Raw genomic sequence first — 23654 nt, 5'->3', positions numbered from 1 at the left:
TTGATTGCGTGTGCTAGCGGGCCGGGGCTAGCAGATGGATCTTCGTGGTCGTCGCAACGGGAAGCCTGTTGAAACCACATCAGACGATTACGTCGGCAGACCAGTCGTGATGGATCGGCGGGGCTCTGTGTCAACACCAGGAGATCCCGTCCGGTTGACAGAGAGGTAGATAGCCGGGAGATGGGCCTGGCTCGAGGCTAGCTCAAGGCTAACTGGGGTTAGCTTCAGGACAGTGGCCAACAACGACAACAGCCATTCGGTTGCAGCTAGCTAGTTGCGATGATCCGGTGTTAAGGTCCAGTGATTCAGTGACTCCGGCAGAAAATCTGATATGCTCTGGCTCGATAGAGCGATGTGCAGACTGTGCAGACTGGCCGACAATTGTCCAGGCTAGAGCTGGCTGGTAGGTAGTGCAGGCCACAGCCACGGACAATGGTGAAGACCGCAAACGGTGGCTAATAGCAAGTAGCTAGTTAACTGGCTAGCTGGCTAGTTTCAGCCAGAGGTTCTGGATGAAAATGTATGAAGAAACAACAGAATCCATTCCACATTGGGTGAGGCGGGTTGCAGGAAAGTATATTTAGTTAAAGGATGGAAAGTAGGTGCGACTGCACTTGAAGAAACCTTCAAAGTTCTTGAAATATTCCGCATTGACTGACCTTCATGTCGTAAAGTAATGATGGACTGTCGTTTCTCTTTGCTTATTTGAGCTGTTTTTGCCATATAATGGACTTGGTCTTTTACCAAATAGGGCTATCTTCTGTATACCACCCCCCCCCCCCCCCCCCCCCCCCTACCTTGTCACAACACAGCTGATTGTCTCAAACGCATTAAGAATGAAATAAAGTGCAAATTAACTTTTAAGAAGACACACCTGTTAATTGAAATGCATTCCAGGTGACTACCTCATGAAGCTGGTTGAGAGAATGCCAAGAGTGTGCAAAGCTGTCATCAAGTCAAAGCTGTCATCAAACACTTTTTTGGTTATTACATGATTCTATATGTGTTATTTCATAGTTTTGATGTCTTCACTATTATTCTACAATGTAAAAAATTGTAAAAATAAAGAAAAACCCTTGAATGAGTAGTTGTGTCCAAACCTTTGATTGGTATTGTACATATACATTTGCAAAGAATGTCTAAAATCTGTTTTCGCTTTGTCATTATGGGATAGATTGAGGATAGTTTCTTACCCATTTTAGAATTAGGCTGTAACGTAACAAAATGTGGAAAAAGTCAAGGGGTCTGAATACATTCCGAATGCACTTGTAACCCATTTTATGATGTTGTACCAGGTAGATTTGTCACATTGGAATTACCTATCCAAATGTCTTCAATTGGGTTACAAGCAATTCAATCAATTTCCTGTTAATCAAGATATTAAGTAGTTCCATAACATGAAATAATGACTCCAAACACTTTCTTTACATAAGATTTTCACATTAACTAGTCATAACCAAATAGTGACCATCTCATCAACAGAAATCTTTCCAGGGTCTTTAGTATCACAGTACTTATGCAGATATCATTTAAGATTCAGTGCTGGCAGTGAACATACAATCATAATTTAAAAAAATAAAATAAACATATTCCCTGTAATGACATTCACTCTTACGGGTGGGCAAAAATAGTAAACTTCAAGTCACGCCCACAATAGGCCACACCTACAACTATTCTGATAGACTGCTGCCGCTACATTGCACCCACAGCTATGCAATGCGAATTCGCATGAGGTGTTGAAAGCTATTTAGAAGCTTTCAATCAATTCAAAAAATCACATTGATCTGTCAATTTCGTTAATTGATTTCAGACCAATTTAATAGATAGGTTGAATGAACCAAAGCGAAATTTTGGACCATACCAATCAGAAAAAGCACTTCAGATGAACAACAGTGCTGTCCCACTTTTTACAGTGTGCAGCACAGGAGGTTGGTGGCACCTTAATTGTGGAGGACGGGCTTGTGGTAATGGCTGGAGCGGAATGGTATCAAATACGCCAAACACATGGTTTCTATGTGTTTGATAACATTCCATTCGCTCCATTCCAGCCATTATTATGAGCCGTCCTCTCCTCAGCAGCCTCCACTCGTGTACACTATTCTCGTTCTGATGTTTATTATGTAAACTAGCGATGACAACCTGAACAACTCATTTTGGATGGCCTCAATATACACGTTTATCACAGTTAAAATCACTGTTAGAATCCCTGTTTAAGGGATGGCGAGGATTTAAATTAACATTGTTTAGTACAGAGCTTACTTATGTTTGATATTTGAGAGAAACTAAAGTCCATTGTGCACAGTTCTGCCAGTAAATAATCTCCTTTACTAATCTGCTTTTCTTCGGTTGCATTTTTACAATTCAATCTAAACCTGCAGTATGTAGACAGTGTTATACCTGTACGTCTGATGAAGACTTTTACTTTACCATGCATCAAGTCTAGCTGGCAGACATAGTCATATTAAAGGTAATGTTCAGTATTGCACGGTTGCCCCTATCACTTCCATTCTATTTTTTTAGCTAGCTGTGGCCAAGTTAGCGGAAGTTTGTAATGTTTTTTTTAAAGAACACCGAAACATGGAATTCAGATTCTCCTGGCCCATAGACTACTTTCAGCATTAGGAACCATCTAACATTAAGTTGAAAATCACTTAATTTCCCCTTTAAACCACTTATTATTCAACCATATCCAATTCTGGAAAAAAATTGTTCACTAATCTTCATTGCTACTGTATAATACAGCAACATCCTCAATTCAAGACCATTTTGGTTCAAACCTGGTTATGTGTGCTATCCCTGCTGGTTACTGGACTTGAGTGTGTAAAAAGCTGCCATGTTTTATCTGTCATGGTGGATAACTCTGAAGCATTCTCTACTATTAAGCATGTCTGATATATACCCCAGTCCCTGCCAACACACACCCTTTTCACAATGCTGCTGCTACTACTATTAGCACACACATACACATCGCTGCAGCAACATTGTGAAAATGTCCAATCCCTCATTTGAATTTGCTGCTTGTTAAAACCCTCTCATCAGCGAAAACAAATACCTGTTCATATAAATTCCTATAATGATAGAATGTGAAAACTGGATCAGAGTTAACTGACTAACTGGATATTATTGGACCTATTATGTCTTGTTAACGTTCAGATAATGTTCCTACAACACAGTAGAACCACTGAGATGGGGAGCAAAGATGTCCATCAGATTTCCCCCTTGTGTCTCTCTGTCCCATACTGTGTCCTCCTCCTCCTCCGTCTGTTCCTCTCCAGTGGTCCTGGCTGTCTCAACCATAGAAATAGAATTACTAGAACGGGCACCCCCTTTCAAGTCAATGTTCCACGATGGGTGGACCGGCGGCCATATTGTGTGTCATTCTGTTTCTATGGTCTCAACATAATGTTCAACATGTACAGTAAACGTGTTCTCTGTATTGATACTGCTTTAACATGGAACATGTAACATGTAACATGTCTGTTCTTAGCCTGGTCCAGGAACAGTTTGAGCTGTCTCGCCAACTCCCTTGGTCATTGTCTGTTTGGCATGAGAATGACCATATAGGAGTTTACGAGACAGCGCAAACAGATCTGGCACCAGGCTGGTCTGTTCTGCCCTGATCCTGCTGTTTCCACTCTCCTCTGGCTAATGGAGCTACATGCTAATGATATCTTCCCCGGGTCTCCCCCCTCCCCTCCCTCCTCGTTTCCCCCGTCTCCCCCCTTCACCACCTTCCTTTGCAATGTAGCAAGCAGAGCAGCTGTTCAGTCAGATGAACAACCCTGTAAGTCCTTCTCCGCTCCGGAGCTCGCTGTGGTGGCACATATTGAAAGCATGAGGACACCCAACGCCCACCAAAATCCACTCTAAAACCCTGGAACGTGCTATCTAGCTAGTGGGTGATCATGTCATGGTCACATGGACCCAGTCCCACTGTCACTGGTGTCTCTTTCACATAATGTATTATGCATGTTGACCTTTGCACTTAATGAGTATGATTTAGCTTTCCAACTACACGCATATTATGAGTTAGGCGTTTAATATTTGTGTTAAAAAACTATATTTGTGTTGTAGTTGGATATTCGCTTCTGTTCTGGGTGTGCTTAGCATTAAAGTGGAACTGACAGCATTTTAGCAACATAAAATCTTCTTAGAATCTGTTCATAAACACCCACAGGAACAATATGACACTTTAAAAAATCTGACAAACGAGTACTTAGATATGGTAATTTTCACGTTTTCATAAATTCTTAGAATGTTTGGGAGTTAAGTATACTAAGGCATTTGTGAAAATTCTATAGCAATATAGAGTGGGGAAGCGGCCATGTGTTTGGACAATTAATAGAATAATACACCTGAATGGATTTTTGCAAATATGTCAATACCACGGGAGTCCTCTTACATTTGGGAACTTTACAGTCCTATTGATCAAACAACCATGAAAAGGTAGACTCTCTCTCCCTCAGTTATGCACATCAATAACAACAAGATCAACAACTAATGCTAGCCAGAGCAAGATGAGCTAAAATATAATGAAGGAACATTAGAGAAACCCACTTAAACTTTTTCAGCTAGTTGGCCGTCAAAATTGCACTGATAAACGATGGGGAATTGTAGCCTACTCGTCCTTCTGCAGCCTGCCTGGCTAAATTTGGCTAGCTTGCTAGCTAGCTACTACCAGACACAAATGAGAGAATACCTCACTCTGACCATTTTACACGCCTTAGCAGAGCTGGTACATAGGCTATTTACATGTTATCTAGAGCGTCCATGACTAACTATTACTTATTTTGCCTGCGCTTACTGACACCGGTCATATTCAGCGGGTATTGCGTAAATTCATCAGTTATTCTGTGCTCTGAATTTGTGATCGCAAGAGATATGCTAGCTGGATAACAGTCGTTCAAGTTATTGCTAGCTAACCAAATGAAACCTGCATCTCTAGCTGTGTAGAGCCACCGAAAAATGATATGAGGGGAACAAGTCAGTCACTCAGTGACCACTCCGCCATTGACATGACATGATATGACATCCTCCTAGCAGCTAGCTAGCTATCTAGTTAACGTTAGGCTCCGTGTTTTTAGCTTGCTACATAAATAGATACGCTAGCCTCTTAGCCAAGTTATGACTGACTTGTGATCCCAGTCAAATAGAACCTATTTTTAAAACATCTTATAAAGTTGATTTTGTAGCATAAACTGGGAATTTGATATTTTTTACTGATATTTGTATTGTCTGTTTGTTTTTGAATCGGCAAAGTAGTTAAAAAGATGTCAGTTCCACTTTAAGCTAAGCATTTAGCTTAGCATTTAGCTTAGAAAAGCATAGCTAGATGTCTGTATGACAATACAGTTTGGGCTAGTTTTTTTGTGTGTCTTGATAGTAGGCCTACTCTATTGTTGATGCTCAACCCTTGGTCTCTGTAAGAAATAATTGTTTTAAGACCCGTGCAATGGTGATATAATGTGATCTTCACTCTGGTTGAGTGGTTCTTATAAATATTCCTAGCAAAAAAATTAGAATTTGCTAAAAGTTATGGACAGTTTCTTCTTCTTCTTCTTCTTCTTCTTCTTCTTCTTCTTCTTCTTCTTCTTCTTCTTGTTCTTCTTCTTCTTCTTCTTTTTCTTCTTCTTCTTCTATAGTGTTCTCACATCCGGCATCATGACGTATGATTAATAGTAATATACCAAGATATCCATCAGCTCTGTACAGCTCTGTTTAAACAAACTTGGATTTAATAATAAACCAATTTTAGTGTAGCAATAGACCATGCATACCGGTTTAGGGCCTATAAGTGTGTGTTCCAAACAGCACCCTATTCCCTATACTGCACTACTTGTGACCAGGGCCCATAGGGTAGTACACTATAGGGAATAGGGTGCCATTTGGGACTCACTCTCAATTCTCATATCAGTTATAGGAATGCAACAGACCCCACCCGCAGCTAAGAGCATTAGATTCCCCCAAACTATTAGTTCTCACCTTACTCCTCATGCTTGAAATATGTCACTTGTTGTCACTGCTGGATTGACCTGACTCTGTTCATGGGGAAAGCATTGCAAAGACTGTCTTCCCAGCTGTGTTGGACTTTTGCATGCTGTGATTGGTCCTCCTGGTTATCGCATGCTTTGTTTTATCGTCACTGTTTGGCTCGCTTCACTGTTCACACGTTGATAAGTGGTCAATTTAATAGAGGCGTAATATTAACCTTCTAACATTGGCAGTAGTTGAAGTGGCTTACTGTGGTGGTGTATATTTGTCTAGATACAGGATGCTCTCTCGTTGCATTAGCTCTTGTGTTGGGTCTGTGGCGTTGCTCTGTGGCTGTCAGCGTTGTCCATATGATGTTTCAGAGGTGATGTGTACTTCTGATCTGTTTTGTGTGTTTAGAAGGGGACTCAAGCCGTTCAAGTTTTACTGTATGATGGTCAAAACCCTATCCTATTTCAGTGACTTGGACACACTACAGGTGATACGGTGTGATTATCCAGAGGGATATGAGAGGAGAGATGACAGTGATTATACCTAGTGATTATAACCAGGGCCTAAATTCCCAAAGCATCTCAGAGTAGGAGTGCTGATCTACGATCAGTTTAATCTTTGAGATCATAAGATTGTGTAGACAGGTCAGGATCCTAGATCAGCACTCCTGCTCTGCGATGCTTTGTGGATACAGGCCCTGGTCCTACCTGTACACACAGGGACTGTTTCCCCAACCCAGATTAAGCTGACTTCTGGACTAAAAGGAATTCACGCCAAATGTTGAATCTCCATTGAACGTGCTCTTTTGTCCAGGACTAGGCTTAATCTGTGTCTGGGAAGCAGTCTGCTTTGGCTCCTAAAAAGTTATTGTCATGAGGTCAGCGAGTCTGTAAGGAGGTACTCAGGTAAACTAATGACACTAATGACATATCGCTTGTATTTCCTGGTATCATTAGCATATTGTAACAGGCATAAGCAGCCTTCAGTTCCGATCACGCTGGTACAGTAGTCTCACGGGACTGTTTAATGGAACTAAATAACAGTCTCAGTCAGAGCTAATGAGCCAGTAGCAGTTATGATGCCCCCTGTTCACTATGCTTTATTCAAACAGTACAGATATAGAGAGAGAGAGAGAGAGAGAGAGATAGAGAGAGAGAGAGAGAGAGAGAGAGAGAGAGGAAGGAGAGAGAGATAGAGAGAGAGAGAGAGCGCGAGAGAGAGACAGAGAGAAGAGAAGTGAGGAGAGGAGACAAGAGTTGTTCATTTAAGACACTGACTAACTGTGGAGCTTGTCTGTTCTGTGTTCTCTCCCCTCTGTGTGTGTGTGTTCATACTTGCGTCCGTGTGTGTGTGTGTGTTCACACTTGCGTCCGTGTGTGTGTGTGTGGGTCTGTTTCCCCACGTCTATGACCATGCAGAAGGCCCATGAGGTCCATGAGGTCCAGCAGCAGCAGCAGGTGGGGCTGGGCTCCAGGGGGAACCCAGATTATGTGGACCGGGAGCGGGAGCAGCGGGTCAAGCTCCTGGAGAAGGAGGTGTCCTACTACAAGGAGGAGTCTGGCAAGGCCCAGGCTGAGGTGGAGAGGCTACTAACCATCCTCCGAGAGGTGGAGACTGAGAAGAACGACAAGGACAAGAAGATCGCCGAGCTGGAAAGGTATTCTCCTTGATATGTTTGTTATGTATGTGCATGTGCTCTTGTGTAGTTGATGTAGTCTCTCATCCTGTTGTTGTTATTGTTGGTGTTGATGGTATATGGGTGTTACGTCATTCTGTGAGTCTGCTCTGGTGCCATCCATGCCCTTCTATGTTTTGCCCCGCCTGGGTCCTGTACTAGCCAATGGTGGCAACCTGCTTCCTACTTATAGTTCGTAGAGCATTAATGAACCAAACATTTCATCTTTAGACTTTGGATTGGCCATTTTAGTGAGATCCCAAGTGGTCATGTAAAATACTGCAGAAAAGGGTCTGTCCTGACACTCAAGGTGGGTCAAACTGTAAATTCTTGTCTCATGAGCACCCCCTGGCAGTGATACGGTGCCATTATATTCCGTGTGCCATACTCATGATGTGACGGTTGGATTAATTAACTGTGTTTTTGTTCTTCTTTACCCCCTTTTCATTTTCCTTGTTCACGCCAACCACTCCTTTTTTCCTCTCCCCCTCCGTGTCTCCATGTCTTCTTTCCTGCTGCCCTTCACTCCTGGCCATCCACCTCCTCTCCTTTAAACTTTTCCTCCACCTTTCTCTTTCTTTCTTTCTCTTTCTTTCTTTCTTCCTCTTCTTACCACTTTCTCTCCCTCTTTCCTCTCTCTCTCTCTGTATCTACCCAACACTTTACCCTTCTTATCCTCCTCCTTCTACCGCTGGCCCAGCCCCCCTCACTCTGCCCCTGTCCCTCGCCCCGGCCTCGGCCCTGTCCCTCGCCACGGTCCCGGTGGCAGAGCCCCCCCTGACCCACTCCCCCCTGTGTCCTCCGCTGCCCCTGCTGCTGCCCCCCAGCAGATAGGGGGAATGGTGTGGGATTTCCTGGGAAAGTGAGTGCTCTGCCCCTGGCACTTCAGCTCGGCTGCCCTCGTGGTTTACGTCTGCGACTGCGACTGCACCTGCATCTGGTCTCACCTGTCCGTATGTCTGTCTGTCTGGGTCTGCCTGCTGTCAGTCTGTACGACTGAGAGATCCACAGATCTTTAAAGCAACGCTATGGGCTCTCTACTGCTCTCATCTGTTCATTTCTTTGGTTTGATTTGGAAGCCCATCAGCTCATCCATATTATGTAAAGATCACTGGATCTGTTGTGCAAATTTCTTGGCAGAAGTTTTGCAAAAGTCTGCATCTGTGTGTGTGAATGTGTGTGTGTGTGTGTTATGTTGTATGTGCATGTGTTTGTATCATTGTGTGCATGTCCTCAGCCTGCTTCTCCATCCGTGTCTGCACACCCTTTATGATTCAGTAACTAAGGTGAGAATGGGAAATTGAAAAAGATGAATGTTATACAGTGCCTCCAGAAAGTATTCATACCCCTTGACTTATACCAAATTGTGTTGTGTTACAGCTGGATTGTGCAACATTTCCCCATTATTCTTCTCACATTTCTTCAAGCTCTGTCAAATTGGTTGTTGATCATTGCTAGACAACCATTTTCAGGTCTTGCAATAGATTTTCAAGCAGATTTAAGTCAAAACTGTAACGAAGGCCATTCAATGTCTTCTTTGTAAGCAACTCCAGTGGAGATGTGGCCTTGTGTTTTAGGTTATTGGCCTGCTGAAAGGTGAATTCATCTCCCAGTGTCTGGTGGAAAGCAGACTGAACCAGGTTTTCCTCTAGGATTTTGCCTATGCTTAGCTCCATTCCGTTTCTTTTTTATTATGAAAAACTTCCCAGTCCTTAACGATTACAAACATACCCATAACATGATGCAGCCACCACTATACTTGGAAATATGGAGACTGGTACTCCGTAATGTGTTGTGTTGGATTTGCCCCAAACATAACACTTTGTATTCAGGACAAAAAGTTAATTGCTTTGCCACATTTTTTGCGGTATTACTTTAGGGCCTTGTTGCAAATAGGATGAATGTTTTGGAATATTTTTCTTTCTTTCCCTCCCCCTTCCTGTCCAGCAACTGAGTTAGGAAGGACGCCTGTTTCTTTGTAGTGACTGGGTGTATTAATACACCATCCAAAGTGTCATTAATAACTTCACCATGCTCAAAGGGATATTCAATGTCTACTTTTAGGTGATTGGAAAACCTCCCTGTTCTTTGTGGTTGAATCTGTGTTTGAAATTCACTGCTCGACTGAGGGACCTTACAGATAATTGTATGGGGTCCAGAGATTAGTTAGTCATTCAAAAATCATGTTAAACACTATTATTGCACACAGAGTGAGTCCATGCAACTTATTATGTGACTTGTTAAGCACATTTTTACTCCTGAACTTATTTAGGCATGCCATAACAAAGGGGTTAATTAATTTGTCAACATTTTGAAAAGCATAATTCCACTTTGACATTATGGGGTATTGTGTGTAGGCCAGTGACAAAAAAACTAAATTGAATCCATTTTAAATTCAGGCTGTAACACAACACAATTTGAAAAAGTAACGGGGTGTGAATACTTTCTGAAGGCACTGTATATGACTAAACTAACTATATCACAAACTAATCAATCATCTGCAGCAGCATGTATGAATTAACATAAACATACAGTATATTGTATTAATACTGAACTTGTCCATATATTTAAAAACACATTAAACAAATACAATTGTACATATACAAGCCACAATGACATCATATATTTCTCATATACACTACCGTTCAAAAGTTTGGGGTCGCTTAGAAATGTCCTTGTTTTCGAAAGAAAAGCAATTTTTTTGTCCATTAAAATAACATCAAAATGATCAGAAATACAGTGTAGACATTGTTAATGTTGTAAATGGCTATTGTAGCTGGAAACTGCTGATTTTTAATGGAATATCTACATAGGTGTACAGAGGCCAATTATCGACAACCATCAGTCCTGTGTTCCATTGGCAAGTGTATCATTTTAAAAGGCTAATTGATAATTAGAAAACCCTTTTGCAATTATGTTAGCACAGCTGAAAACTGTTGTGTTGATTGAAGAAGCAATAAAACTGGCCTTCTTGAGACTAGTTGCGTATCTGGAGCATCAGCAATTGTGGGTTCAATTACAGACTCAAAATGGCCAGAAACAAATTACTTTCTTCTGAAACTCGTCAGTCTATTCTTGTTCTGAGAAATGAAGGCTATTCCATGTGAGACATTTCCAAGAAACTGAAGATCTCGTACAACGCTGTGTACTACTCCCTTCACATAACAGCGCAAACTGTCTCTAACCAGAATAGAAAGAGGAGTGGGAGGCCCCGATGCACAACTGAGCAAGAGGACAAATACATTAGAGTGTCTAGTTTGAGAAACAGACGCCTCACAGGTCCTCAACTGGCAGCTTCATTAAATAGTACCCGCAAAACACCAGTCTCAATGTCAACAGTGAAGAGGTGACTACGGGATGCTGACCTTCTAGGCAGAGTTGCAAAGAAAAAGCCATATCTCAGACTGGCCAATAAAAACAAAAGATTAAGATGGGCAAAAGAACACAGACACTGGACATAGGAAGATTGGAAAAAAGTGTTATGGACAGACGAATCGAAATCTGAAGAACATTTGTGAGACGCAGACCAAATGAAAAGATGCTGGAGGAGTGCTTGATGCCATCTGTCAAGCATGGTGGAGGCAATGTGATGGTCTGGGGGTGCTTTGGTGGTGGTAAAGTGGGAGATTTGTACAGGGTAAAAGGGATCTTGAAGAAGGAAGGCTATCACTCCATTTTGCAACGCCATGCCATACCCTGTGGACGGCGCTTGATTGGAGCCAATTTCCTCCTACAACAGGACAATGACCCAAAGCACAGCTCCAAACTATGAAATAACTATTTAGGGAAGAAGCAGTCAGCTGGTATTCTGTCTATAATGGAGTGGCCAACACAGTCACCAGATCTCAACCCTATTGAGCTGTTGTGGGAGCAGCTTGACCGTATGGTACGTAAGAAGTGCCCATCAAGCCAATCCAACTTGTGGGAGGTGCTTCAGGAAGCATGGGGTGAAATCTCTTCAGATTACCTCAACAAATTGACAACTAGAATGCCAAAGGTCTGCAAGGCTGTAATTGCTGCAAATGTTGAAGGACACAATTATTATTTCTATTAAAAATCATTATTTCTAACCTTGTCAATGACTACATTTCCTATGTATTTTGCTATATTTCCTATTCAAACTCATTTCATGTATGTTTTCATGGAAAACAAGGAAATGTCTAAGTGACCCCAAACTTTTGAACGGTAGTGTATGTCTCATATATGTCAGTTTTGACATATTTAACATTCATATTCCTTTTCAATTATACGTACCCTGTTCCCATCCTTTAACATGAGCTCTCTCATTACAACAGAATGCCATTATTGGATCTGTACTGTAGCAAATGCACATATTGTACATGTACCTTACACATATACCATAACCAGACACACACACACACACACACCTTTTTCTGTTTCCTTTTGTGTGTTGGCTGTTTGGTGTAGCTTCTGTACAGTAGGAAGGTCTTTAGAGCTGAGTCCTTCTCCTGCCGTGAGCACGCCGCTTCCCCTGCTCATTCCAACTCCCCATCTGCCCGCCTGCCCCCCCCCCCACAACCACCCTGACCCTTTTTGCTCTAATACCTCCACCCTACTATTCACAGTGAAACCCATCCTCTCTACACTGACCTCTCCCCTGCTCTCCCTTGGTCTCCCTGCCCTCTCCCCTGCCCAGCTTGCTGTGCCAGATGTAAAGGCTAGCTCTCAGCCTAGTAGCCTGGCCTGCATGACTAGAGCTGCTGTGCTCCAGGTCAACTGTGCTCTGCTCAGTGAGTGAGCTGCTTTAGTAGGTAGGGTCTGGATGTCCTCTACTCAACCCCCCAGAATCTGGTTTGGTCCCCAGGGGTGTCAGTTAGTTGGTTGGTCCCCTCTGTCTGGCTGTCTGCCATGGCTCCCTTGACTGGTTCCCTTGCTGCCTTGCCCACTTGGGCTCCTCTCTGCCTTCCTGTCTAGCTATACTAGCTCTCTTGTCCCCCTCCCTCCTCCTAGCCTACCCCCGCTCGATCCCCCTCGCTCTAGCCCGGCTGGTGTCCTGACTGACTGCATGCCCGGCTCGCACTCACAGACTGTGCAGCCAGCAGCTAATACACAGGCAGGGTTCTAACCTGGCTGTCAGAGGAGAAGGTGTATCCTGTGCATCCTGCATTAGCTTTGTCTGTCAGGCTGCTGTGTCCTTCAGTGACTGACTCTCATTGGTGCTTCTGATGATGATGATCTCTCCCTGTCTGTCTCTGAATACACTCCAACCTCTTCTGGTTCTGGGTCCTCTGTTGTCGTTCTTCTCTTCTGTTATGATTCTAACGTTTCTATGGTTTCTTTTACTCTTCTCCTCTTTTCCTCCTGTCTCCTGTGTGCGCTGCCATCCCTCCTTCCTCCTCTTCCTCCTCCTCCTCTTCTTCCTCTCCTCCGCCTGCAGCCTAGCTCCCAGGTAAGTACGAACCCCTTTTGGCATGCCCCCCCCCCCAACAACACCCTACACCTGAGAGGTGCAACTACCCCCCTCCCATTCTAACTCTTTCTGCCTAAACCTGTGAGTCTAAACATATTAACATGGACTTGTCTATGTCTCATTTGTGTCTCATATATGTATTGTGTATTATCTTTCCTGTATGTCTCCTGAATGTTTTTCATTGATTTTATATCAAAATGTCAGTGTAATTTACAGTACCTGTATGTCTAACCTGTGGTATGTTGTGTCCATCTCTATGTGTTTCTAATGAGTCTCACAGTCGCCTTGTATCACTCACTTATATGTGTGTTAGGGGTTGGAGTTCTGTGTGTCTTGATCATGTGTTATACTGTATTTACAGACAACGTGCAGTAGACAAAGCATTAGTAATGCCTCAAAAGTTGTTTCCCCGGGCCTCCCGAGTGGCGCAGTGGCGTCACTACAGACCCGGGTTCGATCCCGTGATCGGGATTTCCTTGTCCCATCACACTCTAGCGACTCCTTGTGGCGGGCCGGGCGCCTGCAAGCTGACCCCGGTCGCCAGCTGGACGGTGTTTCCTCCGACACATTGGTGCGGCTGGCTTCCCGGTTAAGCGAGCAGTGTGTCAAGAAGCAGTGCGGCTTGGCAGGGTCGTGTTTCGGAGGACGCATTGCTCTCAACCGTCGCCTCTCCCGAGTCCATAGGGGAGTTGCAGCGATGGGACAAGAGTGTAACTACCAATTGGGGAGAAAAAGGGGTAAAAGTAAAAAAAAAAAAACATACAAAACAAATCCCCAACCCAAAGAGACATAATCAGGAACGATTGGTACCGGTAGTCCTGATAGTGGTGAGGTACGAAGATGAGTAGTAGGACTGTAGAGGGTTGAACTCTGACCTCCTCTGTGGTTCTCCATCCAGGCAGGCCAAGGAGCAGGTTACTAAAAAGGGGGGCCCCAACCTCAAACTGGGCCCCCAGGGGGACAAGAAGCCTGGTCAGATAATGGGGGATCCTCGAAAGGACAACACCATGGACCCAGCCCAGCATGTAAAGGTATGCTTATATATATATATATATATATATAGTGTGTGTGTCTGAGACAGAAAGAGAAAGATTTCTCATCGTAGTTTAACAGGGTAGTGCATATAGGAGAGCGAGAGAAAGTGAGGGGGATATAGAGAGAGGAGGAGAGAGAGAGAGAGAGAAAGTGTGAGTAATCACTTCCTCTTTTTGTGTGTCAGCTGGAGGAGATGATGAACACCCTGGAGAGGACCAGACAGGAGCTGGACGCCACCAAGCAGCGCCTCTCGTCTACCCAGCAGTCCCTGCAGGAGAGGGACGGTCACCTGACAAACATGAGGCAGGAGCGCAGGAAACAGCTAGAGGAGATCCTGGAGATGAAGTAAGTCACGGGACATCATACTGTACATTAGCAGAGCAATGAAACATATTCATGTTCTTCATATTCATTTAAGGTTTTCAAGAAGGGCTGCGGTCAAATAATTCATGTAGGACAAGGATATAAAACAGGACTTGCTTGGCCTTGTGAATGCTCAAAAGCCATCTCAAGATCAATCTTCGGATGTGGGAAAGATGCATGTTTTGTCTCAGCTGTGCTGAATGGTATCCTCTCTCTCTCTCTCTCTCTCTCTCTCTCTCTCTCTCTCTCTCTCTCTCTCTCTGTCTCTCTCCATAGGCAACAGGCCCTGCTGGCAGCGATCAGTGAGAAGGACGCTAACATCGCTCTGCTAGAGCTGTCTGCCTCTGGGAAGAAGAAGACCCAGGAAGAGGTTTTGGCTCTGAAGAGGGAGAAGGACAGATTGATGCACCAGCTCAAACAGCAGGTAAGGACTGTTGACACAACGCAGGTGGACATTGTATTCAACCTTTACTCAGGGTTGGTGTCAATTCCATTTCAATTCAGTCAATTGGCCCAGCGTCGTCCAGGGTAGGGGAGGGAATGGCCGGCAGGGATGTAGCTCAGTTGGTAGAGCATGGTGTTTGCAACGCCAGGGTTGTGGGTTCGATTCCCACGGGGGGCCAGTATGAAAAATATAAATAAATAATGTATGCACTCACTAACTGTAAGTCGCTCTGGATAAGAGCGTCTGCTAAATGACTGAAATGTAAATGTATACAGGAGATCCAAAAAGTATATTTTGCAGGAAGGACTTGCTCACGATAGCAACAGTGGTCCGTTATAAGCTTATTTCAGCTACTCAGTTGCTACTCTCTCGCTTCTAACTCAATCAATTCCTTGCCATTAGGTACTCATAATAACTAACTCAGTGTTTGGGTCTCTCGTGTTAAATTGTAGCACTGACATGTTTGTGTTTTGTTCAACAGACACAGAGCAGGATGAAGCTGATTGCAGACAACTATGAAGACGACCACTACCACCCCCATCCTCCCCACCACACCCAACCACAGCAACCCCACCCGGGCCCCCAGGTTCAGCTCCCCCAGCCCCAGTATCAGCACCCTCCACACCCCCAGCAGCAGCAACAGCCCCCGTACCCCCATGCCCCACACCCCCAGCACCCCCAGCCCCCACCCCAACAACACCCACACCCCCAGCAGCCTCAACAGCAGTACCCCCCTCATCCACAGCAGCACCCACAGGGACACCCCCAACATCCCCTGCCCCAGCATCAACAACACCAACCACGGCCCCAGCATCCACAGCAACAACACCCCCACCCAGGACAGCACCCCCCATGGGCCTCCGCCACAGCAGCAGCACCCCCACCCCCAACAGCACCCCCAACAGCACCCCCAGCAGCACCCCCAGCAGCACCCCCATGGCCCCCCTCAGCAAGCCCCCCATCCCCAGCACCCACATCCCCAACAGCACCCCCACCACCCTCCCCACACCCCGCAACAGCACGGCGGGCACCCCCGCCACCCGGCCCCACACCACCGCGGAGGACCAGGGCCTGCCAGAGGACCCACCCATGCCGGCCATCGCCCCTCCCCTGACCAGGTCAGATGTCTCGCTATCTTGTGTTTACAATCAGGGACTGGATTTTTAAAAGCGTTTCAGAGTAGCAGTGCTTACCTAGGATCAGGTGGCCCCCTTTCCATATAATCATATTCTTTATGATCTAAAAGGTCAAACTGTCTCTAGATCAGCACTACTCTGAGACGTTTTATGACTAAAGGCCCAGAACACTGACTGATATTATTTTATTCATTGTAGCTACTAAAGTGGTGCACTTACTGTACTTATCCAAAACCATATTATCTTACTCATCATGAATTTCATTGCCAACTCTAAAGAGAGCACTTTGAGAGGCTACAATTATGGAAAATATTTAGGTCCATTTTGTTTTTACAATAACATATGTTTTTGCAGACACTATTAGACAAAAAGCAATCTGTCCCTCTCAGTTTCCTATCCTCTCTGTGGTGTGGTGGTCTAATGGCTAGAGTGTTGCATTGTGGGTCTAAATCTATGTTTAGATGAACTCTAAGGCTGTGTCTCAAATGGCAGCCTATACAGTATAGTGAAGTACTTTTGATCAGAGCCCTCTGAGCCCTGGTCAAAAGTAGTACACTATAGGGAATAGGGTGCCATTCCTGATGTGAGATGAAAAGAGACCCAATTTCTATTCTCAGCTTTGCTCTGCAGTCATGCCTTGACCAAGCTGAACACTCTCAACCTTTTCAACCAATACAGGCTGTAAATATCACAAAGTGGCTCTTTAATTAACCTATGCAATGCAGATTGGATTGATAAGCAACAAGCAGACTTACATGATGTCAACATGACTATTTCTTTCATCCTTTATGCAATATGCTATCCAATATACTTTTGCTATCCTCCATATTAATCCTTTATAATCCTATATACGGTATACCACTATCCTGACTCTTAATCTACTGCTTTCAATCATTTCTCTACTGCATATTTCCCTACTCATGACATGCTGTCAGATATTATACCATGGCATTGTTGAATGCTCGTTTTTGATTGGCTTGAAGGGCATTCTAGAACGTGCATTATTTCCCTAAAACGCATGGTATATCAGCACGGTAGAATTCAATGGCTATAGTTAATTCTTACATGTTCTATGTTTGAAAACATTATTGGCATTGTTGAATTAGATTTTCATAATAGCAAGCTGGGACTTATGGTTTGGTTAGCTAAACTAGCAAGTCTGTCTGTTTGGTTACCAAGGCAACTACTGTAGCTATCTAGTAAACTTGTTAGCTAATTCAGTGGATGTTGAACACATTTCTATCTGCAAATGAACACATTTCTAGCGGCAAATGTGTTAAATTATAGCCATGATATAAAAGGCCATGTTTGTTGTTATTGCATATCCTTGGATATCCTGCAATAATTGGCTGTTGAGACTGTTCTGTATTTTTTTATTATTCATGGTAATTCGCCTTTATGAAAAAAAGATTGCAGTCAGAGTGCAGTATAACTGCAGTATGCTGCAAATACTGCGTCCAAAATAACAGTTTTTTTTACTGCAGTAATTTTGCAGTGTAACTGCGGTTACAGTGCATTATAACTGCTGTTCAACTGCAGTACACTGCAATTATTCTGCAATTACTGCGTCCGAAATACCACAGTCGACTACAGTTACTGCACTTTTACTGCAGTTTCAAAACTGCAATAATTTTTTGTAAGGGATCACTACAAAGCTGTAGCCAGTGTGTCGTGGAACACACCTTCCACGTCGTTCATTATTTTCTATAGAACACATAGCCCCTCGTTGATTATCCCTTACATACCTTTGACTAATACTAACTCCTTTCTACTCTCTTCACTTCCTGCTGACCTTTTCTGCCGGCCTATAACACTGTCACCGATAGGATGACGAGGAGGGCATTTGGGCGTAATCGTGTCCATGACAACCAAAGCTCTGATTTTGTTCTGAGGGGTGAGACGTTTTGAAACAACTTCCTGCCTTTTCTCTTTCTCTTCCTCTTCCTTTTGTTCTGTTCTGTTCTCTCTCTGTGTTAGGAGTGTGCTGTGGTATTTTTTTTTGTTGCTGACTGAGATTTAACTCTCTCTCTCTTTCCCTCTCTCTCTCCCTCCCTCACCCTCTCTCTCTCTCTCCCCCTCCCCTCCCCCCCCTCCCTCCCTCCCTCCCTCCCTCCCTCCCTCCCTCCCTTCCTTCCTGTCCCCCCTCCCTGTCCCCCCTCCCTCCCTCACTTCCTGCCCCCTCCCTGCCCCCTCCCTCCCTCACTTCCTGTCCCCCCCCTCCCTTCCTTCCTGTCCCCCCTCCCTCCCTGCCCCCTCCCTTCCTGTCCCCCCTCCCTCCCTTCCTTCCTGTCCCCCTCCCTCCCTTCCTGTCTCCCTCCCTCCCTTCCTGTCCCCCCTCCCTCCCTTCCTTCCTGTCCCCCCTCACTCCCTCCCTTCCTGTCCCCCTCCCTCCCTTCCTGTCCCCCCTCCCTCCCTTCCTGTCCCCCTCCCTCCCTCCCTCCTTTCCTGTCCCCCTCCCTCCCTTCCTTCCTGTCCCCCCTCCCTCCCTCCCTCCCTTCCTGTCTCCCTCCCTCCCTTCCTGTCCCCCCTCCTTCCCTCCCTTCCTGTCTCCCTCCCTCCCTTCCTGTCCCCCCCTCCCTCCCTTCCTTCCTGTACCCCCCTCCCTCCCTTCCTGTCTCCCTCCCTCCCTTCCTGTCCCCCCCTCTCCCTCCCTCCCTTCCTGTCCCCCTCCCTCCCTCCCTCCCTCCCTGTCCCCCTCCCTCCCTCCATTTCGTTTCTCGATGATTCAGTTACTATTGGAGGAGCACAGCCATGCCATGATGCTGAAATACATTGACTACCTACCAACCTTTTGTTACCACCACACAATCCACACTTCAAAATGGGGCCTTTATTTTTATTTTTTACTGAGGATGAGGATAAAGAGGAGGAGGAGGAGGAGGAGGGATGAAGCAGGTGGGAGGGCCAGACGAGGAGACTGACAGTTGAGGTACAACCCACCTCTAGATTCAATCCAACTTTATTTGGAGAGTCCTCTTTAGGGTTTCAAAATTCCGGTAACTTCAGAAAGTCCCCAGGTTTTCCAGAAATCCCAGTTGGAAGATGCTTATTCCTTCCTGTTTCCAGGAATCTTCCAACTGGGATACATTTATAGATGTAGAATAAACACTGTGAGTTACTGTTTAATGTTCAGTCGACAATCACTGTAAGCGGACAGGAACGACTGTAGTGCTGATTGTACTATTGTGTGTGTTTTTACAGATGATTGAGGAGCCATCATGTGAAGAGGGGCAGATGCAGCACTCTACAGACATTGGAGACACTGGCCAGCTCTTTGAGAGTGACTCTGGGGAGGAGGAGTCTTCCTACAGACACATAGGTGTTGTCTGTGAAGTTAGACTGGGTTGGACAGACTGGGTCCCACTCAGACAGGCATCTGAGCTCTGGTCTCAGCTCTGTGGTTCTGCTCACACAGCCACTCTGGCACAGTTGTCAAGCTGCTCAGCTCACCTGTCTGTCACCTGCTGGCCCTACAGAGCGCCGCCTGCTCTAATAAGACTAGCTGCACCCCCTCACCCACCTGGCTAAGATCTAACGACTGGCTCTGCCCTGTTTACATTAGGTGCGTTCAGTTCGCTTGAACATTTGCTACGTTGCGGAACGGTTTGTACTGAACAAACATTCTTGTACGTTCTTGAACAGACTTTGAGGTACATTTCCTCCCGTTTGGTGGGTATGGCGGGGTGTGGCTTGAAGCAATGAGTGACATATTTAAAGGGCAGTGGCCATGCTGACAGCATTCCCCAACCCACAACCCAACCCCTCCCCGCTTTTCAACTGGTCATTCAGTACAGCACCGTTTCCGTTCAATTGAACGTTCCAGAACGTAAAAACGTACTGAACCCTGGCTTGCTCCCCCGTTCTCACCAACCTGCGTCTAATTGGTTCACTCTCCTGGCTCCGCCTTGCTTACCTGAGCTTTCTACCTGATTGGTTCCTCTGTATCAACAGTCCTTTCTCTGATTGGTTCACCTGACTAGCTCTGCCCTGTTTACCTGATTTGCCCCACCCTGCTGACCCCCGGCTGGCTGTGATTGGCTGACAGTCTTGCACAGCAGCTTCACAATGCTTCTTTTACTATGTTTTTTTTTGTTTTTTTTGCCTGCTCTCTTCCCGCATATTTAATGAAGTGCCATACAGTTACAGCTTTAGTTTACATTTACATATGCGTTAACAGCTAACCTATTTCAGAGGAAGTAATTTTGCTGTGTCTCTAAAAGCGAAGTTGTGCTACTTATTTTTATGTTCTAATCTGTTGAGTGTGTTTCATTTGCAGTGCTTGACTATGGTTATGAGTGCTTTGTGTTAAGGCTATCAGAACAAGGAAGAGGAAGAGCTCTTATCTGACCAATGGGCAGCCACTAGAGCTCTTATCTGACCAATGGGCAGCCACTGGCCTTGCCTCGAGTACTGAAGGTTTCCTTGTGCCGTTAATGTGCTGTCTGGCATGGCCTTATGGGCAGGGCCCTGTACTGGGGGTGTCGCAGGGCCTTTGGGCTTAGGGCTGCCATCTGTGTATCTCTCCTGTTACCTCGGTTGATAACCAGATGCAGTCAGAACTCCAATCTATGCAGACGTCAGAACTAATAATGCCATTTTGAATCCAGTCATGAGTCAAGGGCACCAATCAAAAAGCGTTTAGATGTATTAAAGCAGCACGAGTACCAATCAGAATGGTCTATTCAGAACATACACCAATCAGATTCCGTTGTTATGATGTGTTTCTCAGCATAATATGCACCTATGCACCTCCTCCTCCCCTGTTGCAGGGATACTTCTAATGGTGCTTTTAGATCACTGGTGCTCACACAACATGGTGTCCAACCAGAGAAACAGCTGAGAGACATGGCCACTGGACATTGTGCATCCATGTTATTCAATAGGGAGTTTATCCCAAAACCTGGTGTGCTTATAAACTGTAGAAGACTGTGTTGTACATAGGATCAGCTGGAGAGACTCTGAGAAAATGGTACAAGGAGGGTATAGATTTTATACGTTTAATGACATCCATGGACACCCAGGTGTATGAGATTTCCTGCCTTTACAGCCCTCTCTCCTGCTCATTGACTCCCTTCTTCTTCTTCTTCTTCTTCTTCTTCTTCTTCTTCTTCTTCTTCTTCTTCTTCTTCTTCTTCTTCTTCTTCTTCTTCTTCTTCTTCTTCTTCTTCTTCTTCTTCTTCTTCTTCTTCTTCTTCTTCTTCTTCTTTTTTCTCTTTCTTCTTCTCTTTCAGCAGTTGAAGTCTGTGCTAACCCAAACCTAGTGACTCATTTTGTCCTTCTCAACAAGGTGGCCTCGTTCATATCGTATACATATTATATATATATATATATATATAGAGAGAGAAAGAGATCTATGGAGTGTGTCTATATGTGGTCAGAATATTGTCTGAAAAAAATATTGAGGATAAAAATACATCTTTCTTTTTTTTTCTTTTTTTTTGGCCTAAGGATAGAGAAAACCCTTATTCTGTGTGTGGAGTGACGTATGTGACTTTCCGCTGTTTTGTACATTAGAAGAAAAAAATCCTTAGCAGCAAGCAACATTCCCTCTGTGGTTCTCACAAAGGATATTCTGGCCTAAGAAATCTTGAGACACAGCCCAAAGTAAAGGAGTGAGAAAATGATTCCATTCTCATTTAGAAGAGCTAATGTTACATTCCTGTTGCAGTGTGAGCAATCTATTTTGAGACTCTCTCACATACACACAAACGCGCGTATTCTCTCTGCAGAGAGGCGAAGACATCCTATTTTTGCAGCTCACTAAAGTAGCAAAGAGATTATTTTCTGCAGCACAGCGGACAGAAACTTGCACTTATGAGTGAGGAGGACTGCCTTCATTAAAGTGGAGGTTTGGAGTGACTCCGTCATTGTAGATGCATTGTCCAGCCAGTCTCTGTGTTGTGTGTTTGTTTGTTGTCGTTGTTAATGTCGTTGTCCTGGTGTACCCAGATGTGGTGACATACGTGACCGTGACAGTTGAGTGTGTAGAAAACCACACAAACCCTTCTAGTGGGAAAACAACCAAGACTGTTACACCCCCCCCCCCCCCACCACCACCACCCCCACCTGCCCCCCTCCGTCCTCCATGGTGCCTGTGTGTGTGTTTGTCCCTCCTCGTGGCTGATATCGTGACTGTTGTAGAAAAGTGCCCCATCCTCCAACGGGATCCAAACAGAAGTGATCCCTATACGATCGTCACCTCTGTGTCCATATGTCTGTCAGCTTCTACACAGAATACAGACAGGACAGGCGTCTCCCAACTCCTCCTCCCATTGACCAACAATCACCAGTTTGGATTAAATGAAATTGAAGAAAAAAAATACATTGTGTGGATGTTGTGTTTGTGTTTTCAATGTCAGAGATTGGTACTAATGATCTGTAAAAGGAAAGGCAATCCAGAAGGGCACACGGACAGAAGCGCGAAGAACCTCTCACTTTACCATCATGGGGAACGGATTCAGAATCCTAACTTTTCAGGTAATTTACTGCTGAATACTTGAAGTAGGGGGTTCTCCTACCATGAGAAGCGAATATACAGCACCTGGTATATAGAACATGGTAGAAAACGTGGAACACTTCATTGTGCCGATGCATGCAGATTTTTACGTAATGTGCCAACTGAGAGTGAGAAGTTTGGGGAGAATCTCCTATCCTCTATGCAGAGTGAGATCTTGATGTGCAATCAAACAGTTAAGGATTCATCAATAGGCTATCAGTTAACATACACCAGGGTTGTGTTCATTAGGGCACGCAACGTTTTAAAACGTTTTGCAATGGAAAATGAGAATGTCCAGGTAGTCCTTCCCTGTTTCAGTCCATTTTTCTTCTGTTTGGTGCCTAATGAACACGACCCAGGAGTTGAAGGCCAACAGACATCACCAATAGCGATCAAAAGAGTAAAATACCTTCTGATTCAGAGTATGAGAAGCTGCATTTGATTTATTGTATGATGTTGAAAATGCAAACCTTTGGATCAAACAAAACACTGTGACCAATGCCAGAATTATTTTACTTTTTTTTACTTAACAATTTCGTTCATTTTTTGTATTTAAGTTATTCTTGATTACATTTTTTTTATTGATTTGGCTTATTGAATATGTCAGTTTGGGACTGTACTATTTGTATAAGTAAATGTTTTCTGCTGTACAGTAAAGATTTAAAGAAGTTAAATGTGTGTCCAGCATGCTGAATGATTACTTGTATGAACGTGGGCTTATTTCCCATGATGCTCCAGTCCTCATACATGAATTGCCTCTGCATCGTGACAGTGTGATGTTGTGTTTGAGAGTGGTGTGTGTCTCCTCACCTATCCTGCCCCCCTAGTAGACAGCCTGTTATGAGAGAGGCGGCATGTTTTTGGGGTGTTGCGGGTGTAAATCTGTGAGAAAAGGTGTGTGTGTGTGCGCATGCATACGTGTGTGTGTGTGTGTGTGTGTGTGTACTGTATGTGTGCGCGTGCATGTGTATGTGTAAGAGATAAAGAAAGAGTGAGAGAGAATCAAAACCCTCTGTTGCAGGAAACCCCCTGAGAGAACGAGAGAGAGTGTTCTGTTCAGCATGGATACTGTGTGTCATGCTTGGTGTTTT

The 23654-nt window shown here is 44.6% G+C and overlaps 1 protein-coding gene across 1 annotated transcript in view; it reads left to right on the top strand.

Moving 5' to 3' along the window:
- erc2 (ELKS/RAB6-interacting/CAST family member 2) overlaps positions 1 to 21212 on the top strand; it is a 93303-nt gene extending 72091 nt beyond the window's left edge. Inside the window, exons 12-23 of the mRNA XM_041888602.2 lie at positions 3749 to 3784; positions 7401 to 7639; positions 8358 to 8519; positions 13056 to 13067; positions 13987 to 14119; positions 14308 to 14468; positions 14763 to 14910; positions 15413 to 15483; positions 15977 to 16049; positions 17894 to 17961; positions 18797 to 18996; positions 19269 to 21212. Coding sequence (XP_041744536.1) covers positions 3749 to 3784; positions 7401 to 7639; positions 8358 to 8519; positions 13056 to 13067; positions 13987 to 14119; positions 14308 to 14468; positions 14763 to 14910; positions 15413 to 15483; positions 15977 to 16049; positions 17894 to 17920 — 1062 coding nt within the window. The 3' untranslated portion in view covers positions 17921 to 17961; positions 18797 to 18996; positions 19269 to 21212. The remainder of the gene's footprint in view (positions 1 to 3748; positions 3785 to 7400; positions 7640 to 8357; positions 8520 to 13055; positions 13068 to 13986; positions 14120 to 14307; positions 14469 to 14762; positions 14911 to 15412; positions 15484 to 15976; positions 16050 to 17893; positions 17962 to 18796; positions 18997 to 19268) is intronic.
- Positions 21213 to 23654: the final 2442 nt, after the last annotated feature.

The sequence above is a fragment of the Coregonus clupeaformis genome, chromosome 10 (assembly GCF_020615455.1).
Source record: "Coregonus clupeaformis isolate EN_2021a chromosome 10, ASM2061545v1, whole genome shotgun sequence".
Taxonomy (NCBI): Eukaryota; Metazoa; Chordata; class Actinopteri; order Salmoniformes; family Salmonidae; genus Coregonus; species Coregonus clupeaformis.
This window is presented reverse-complemented; position numbering and strand designations above follow the sequence as displayed.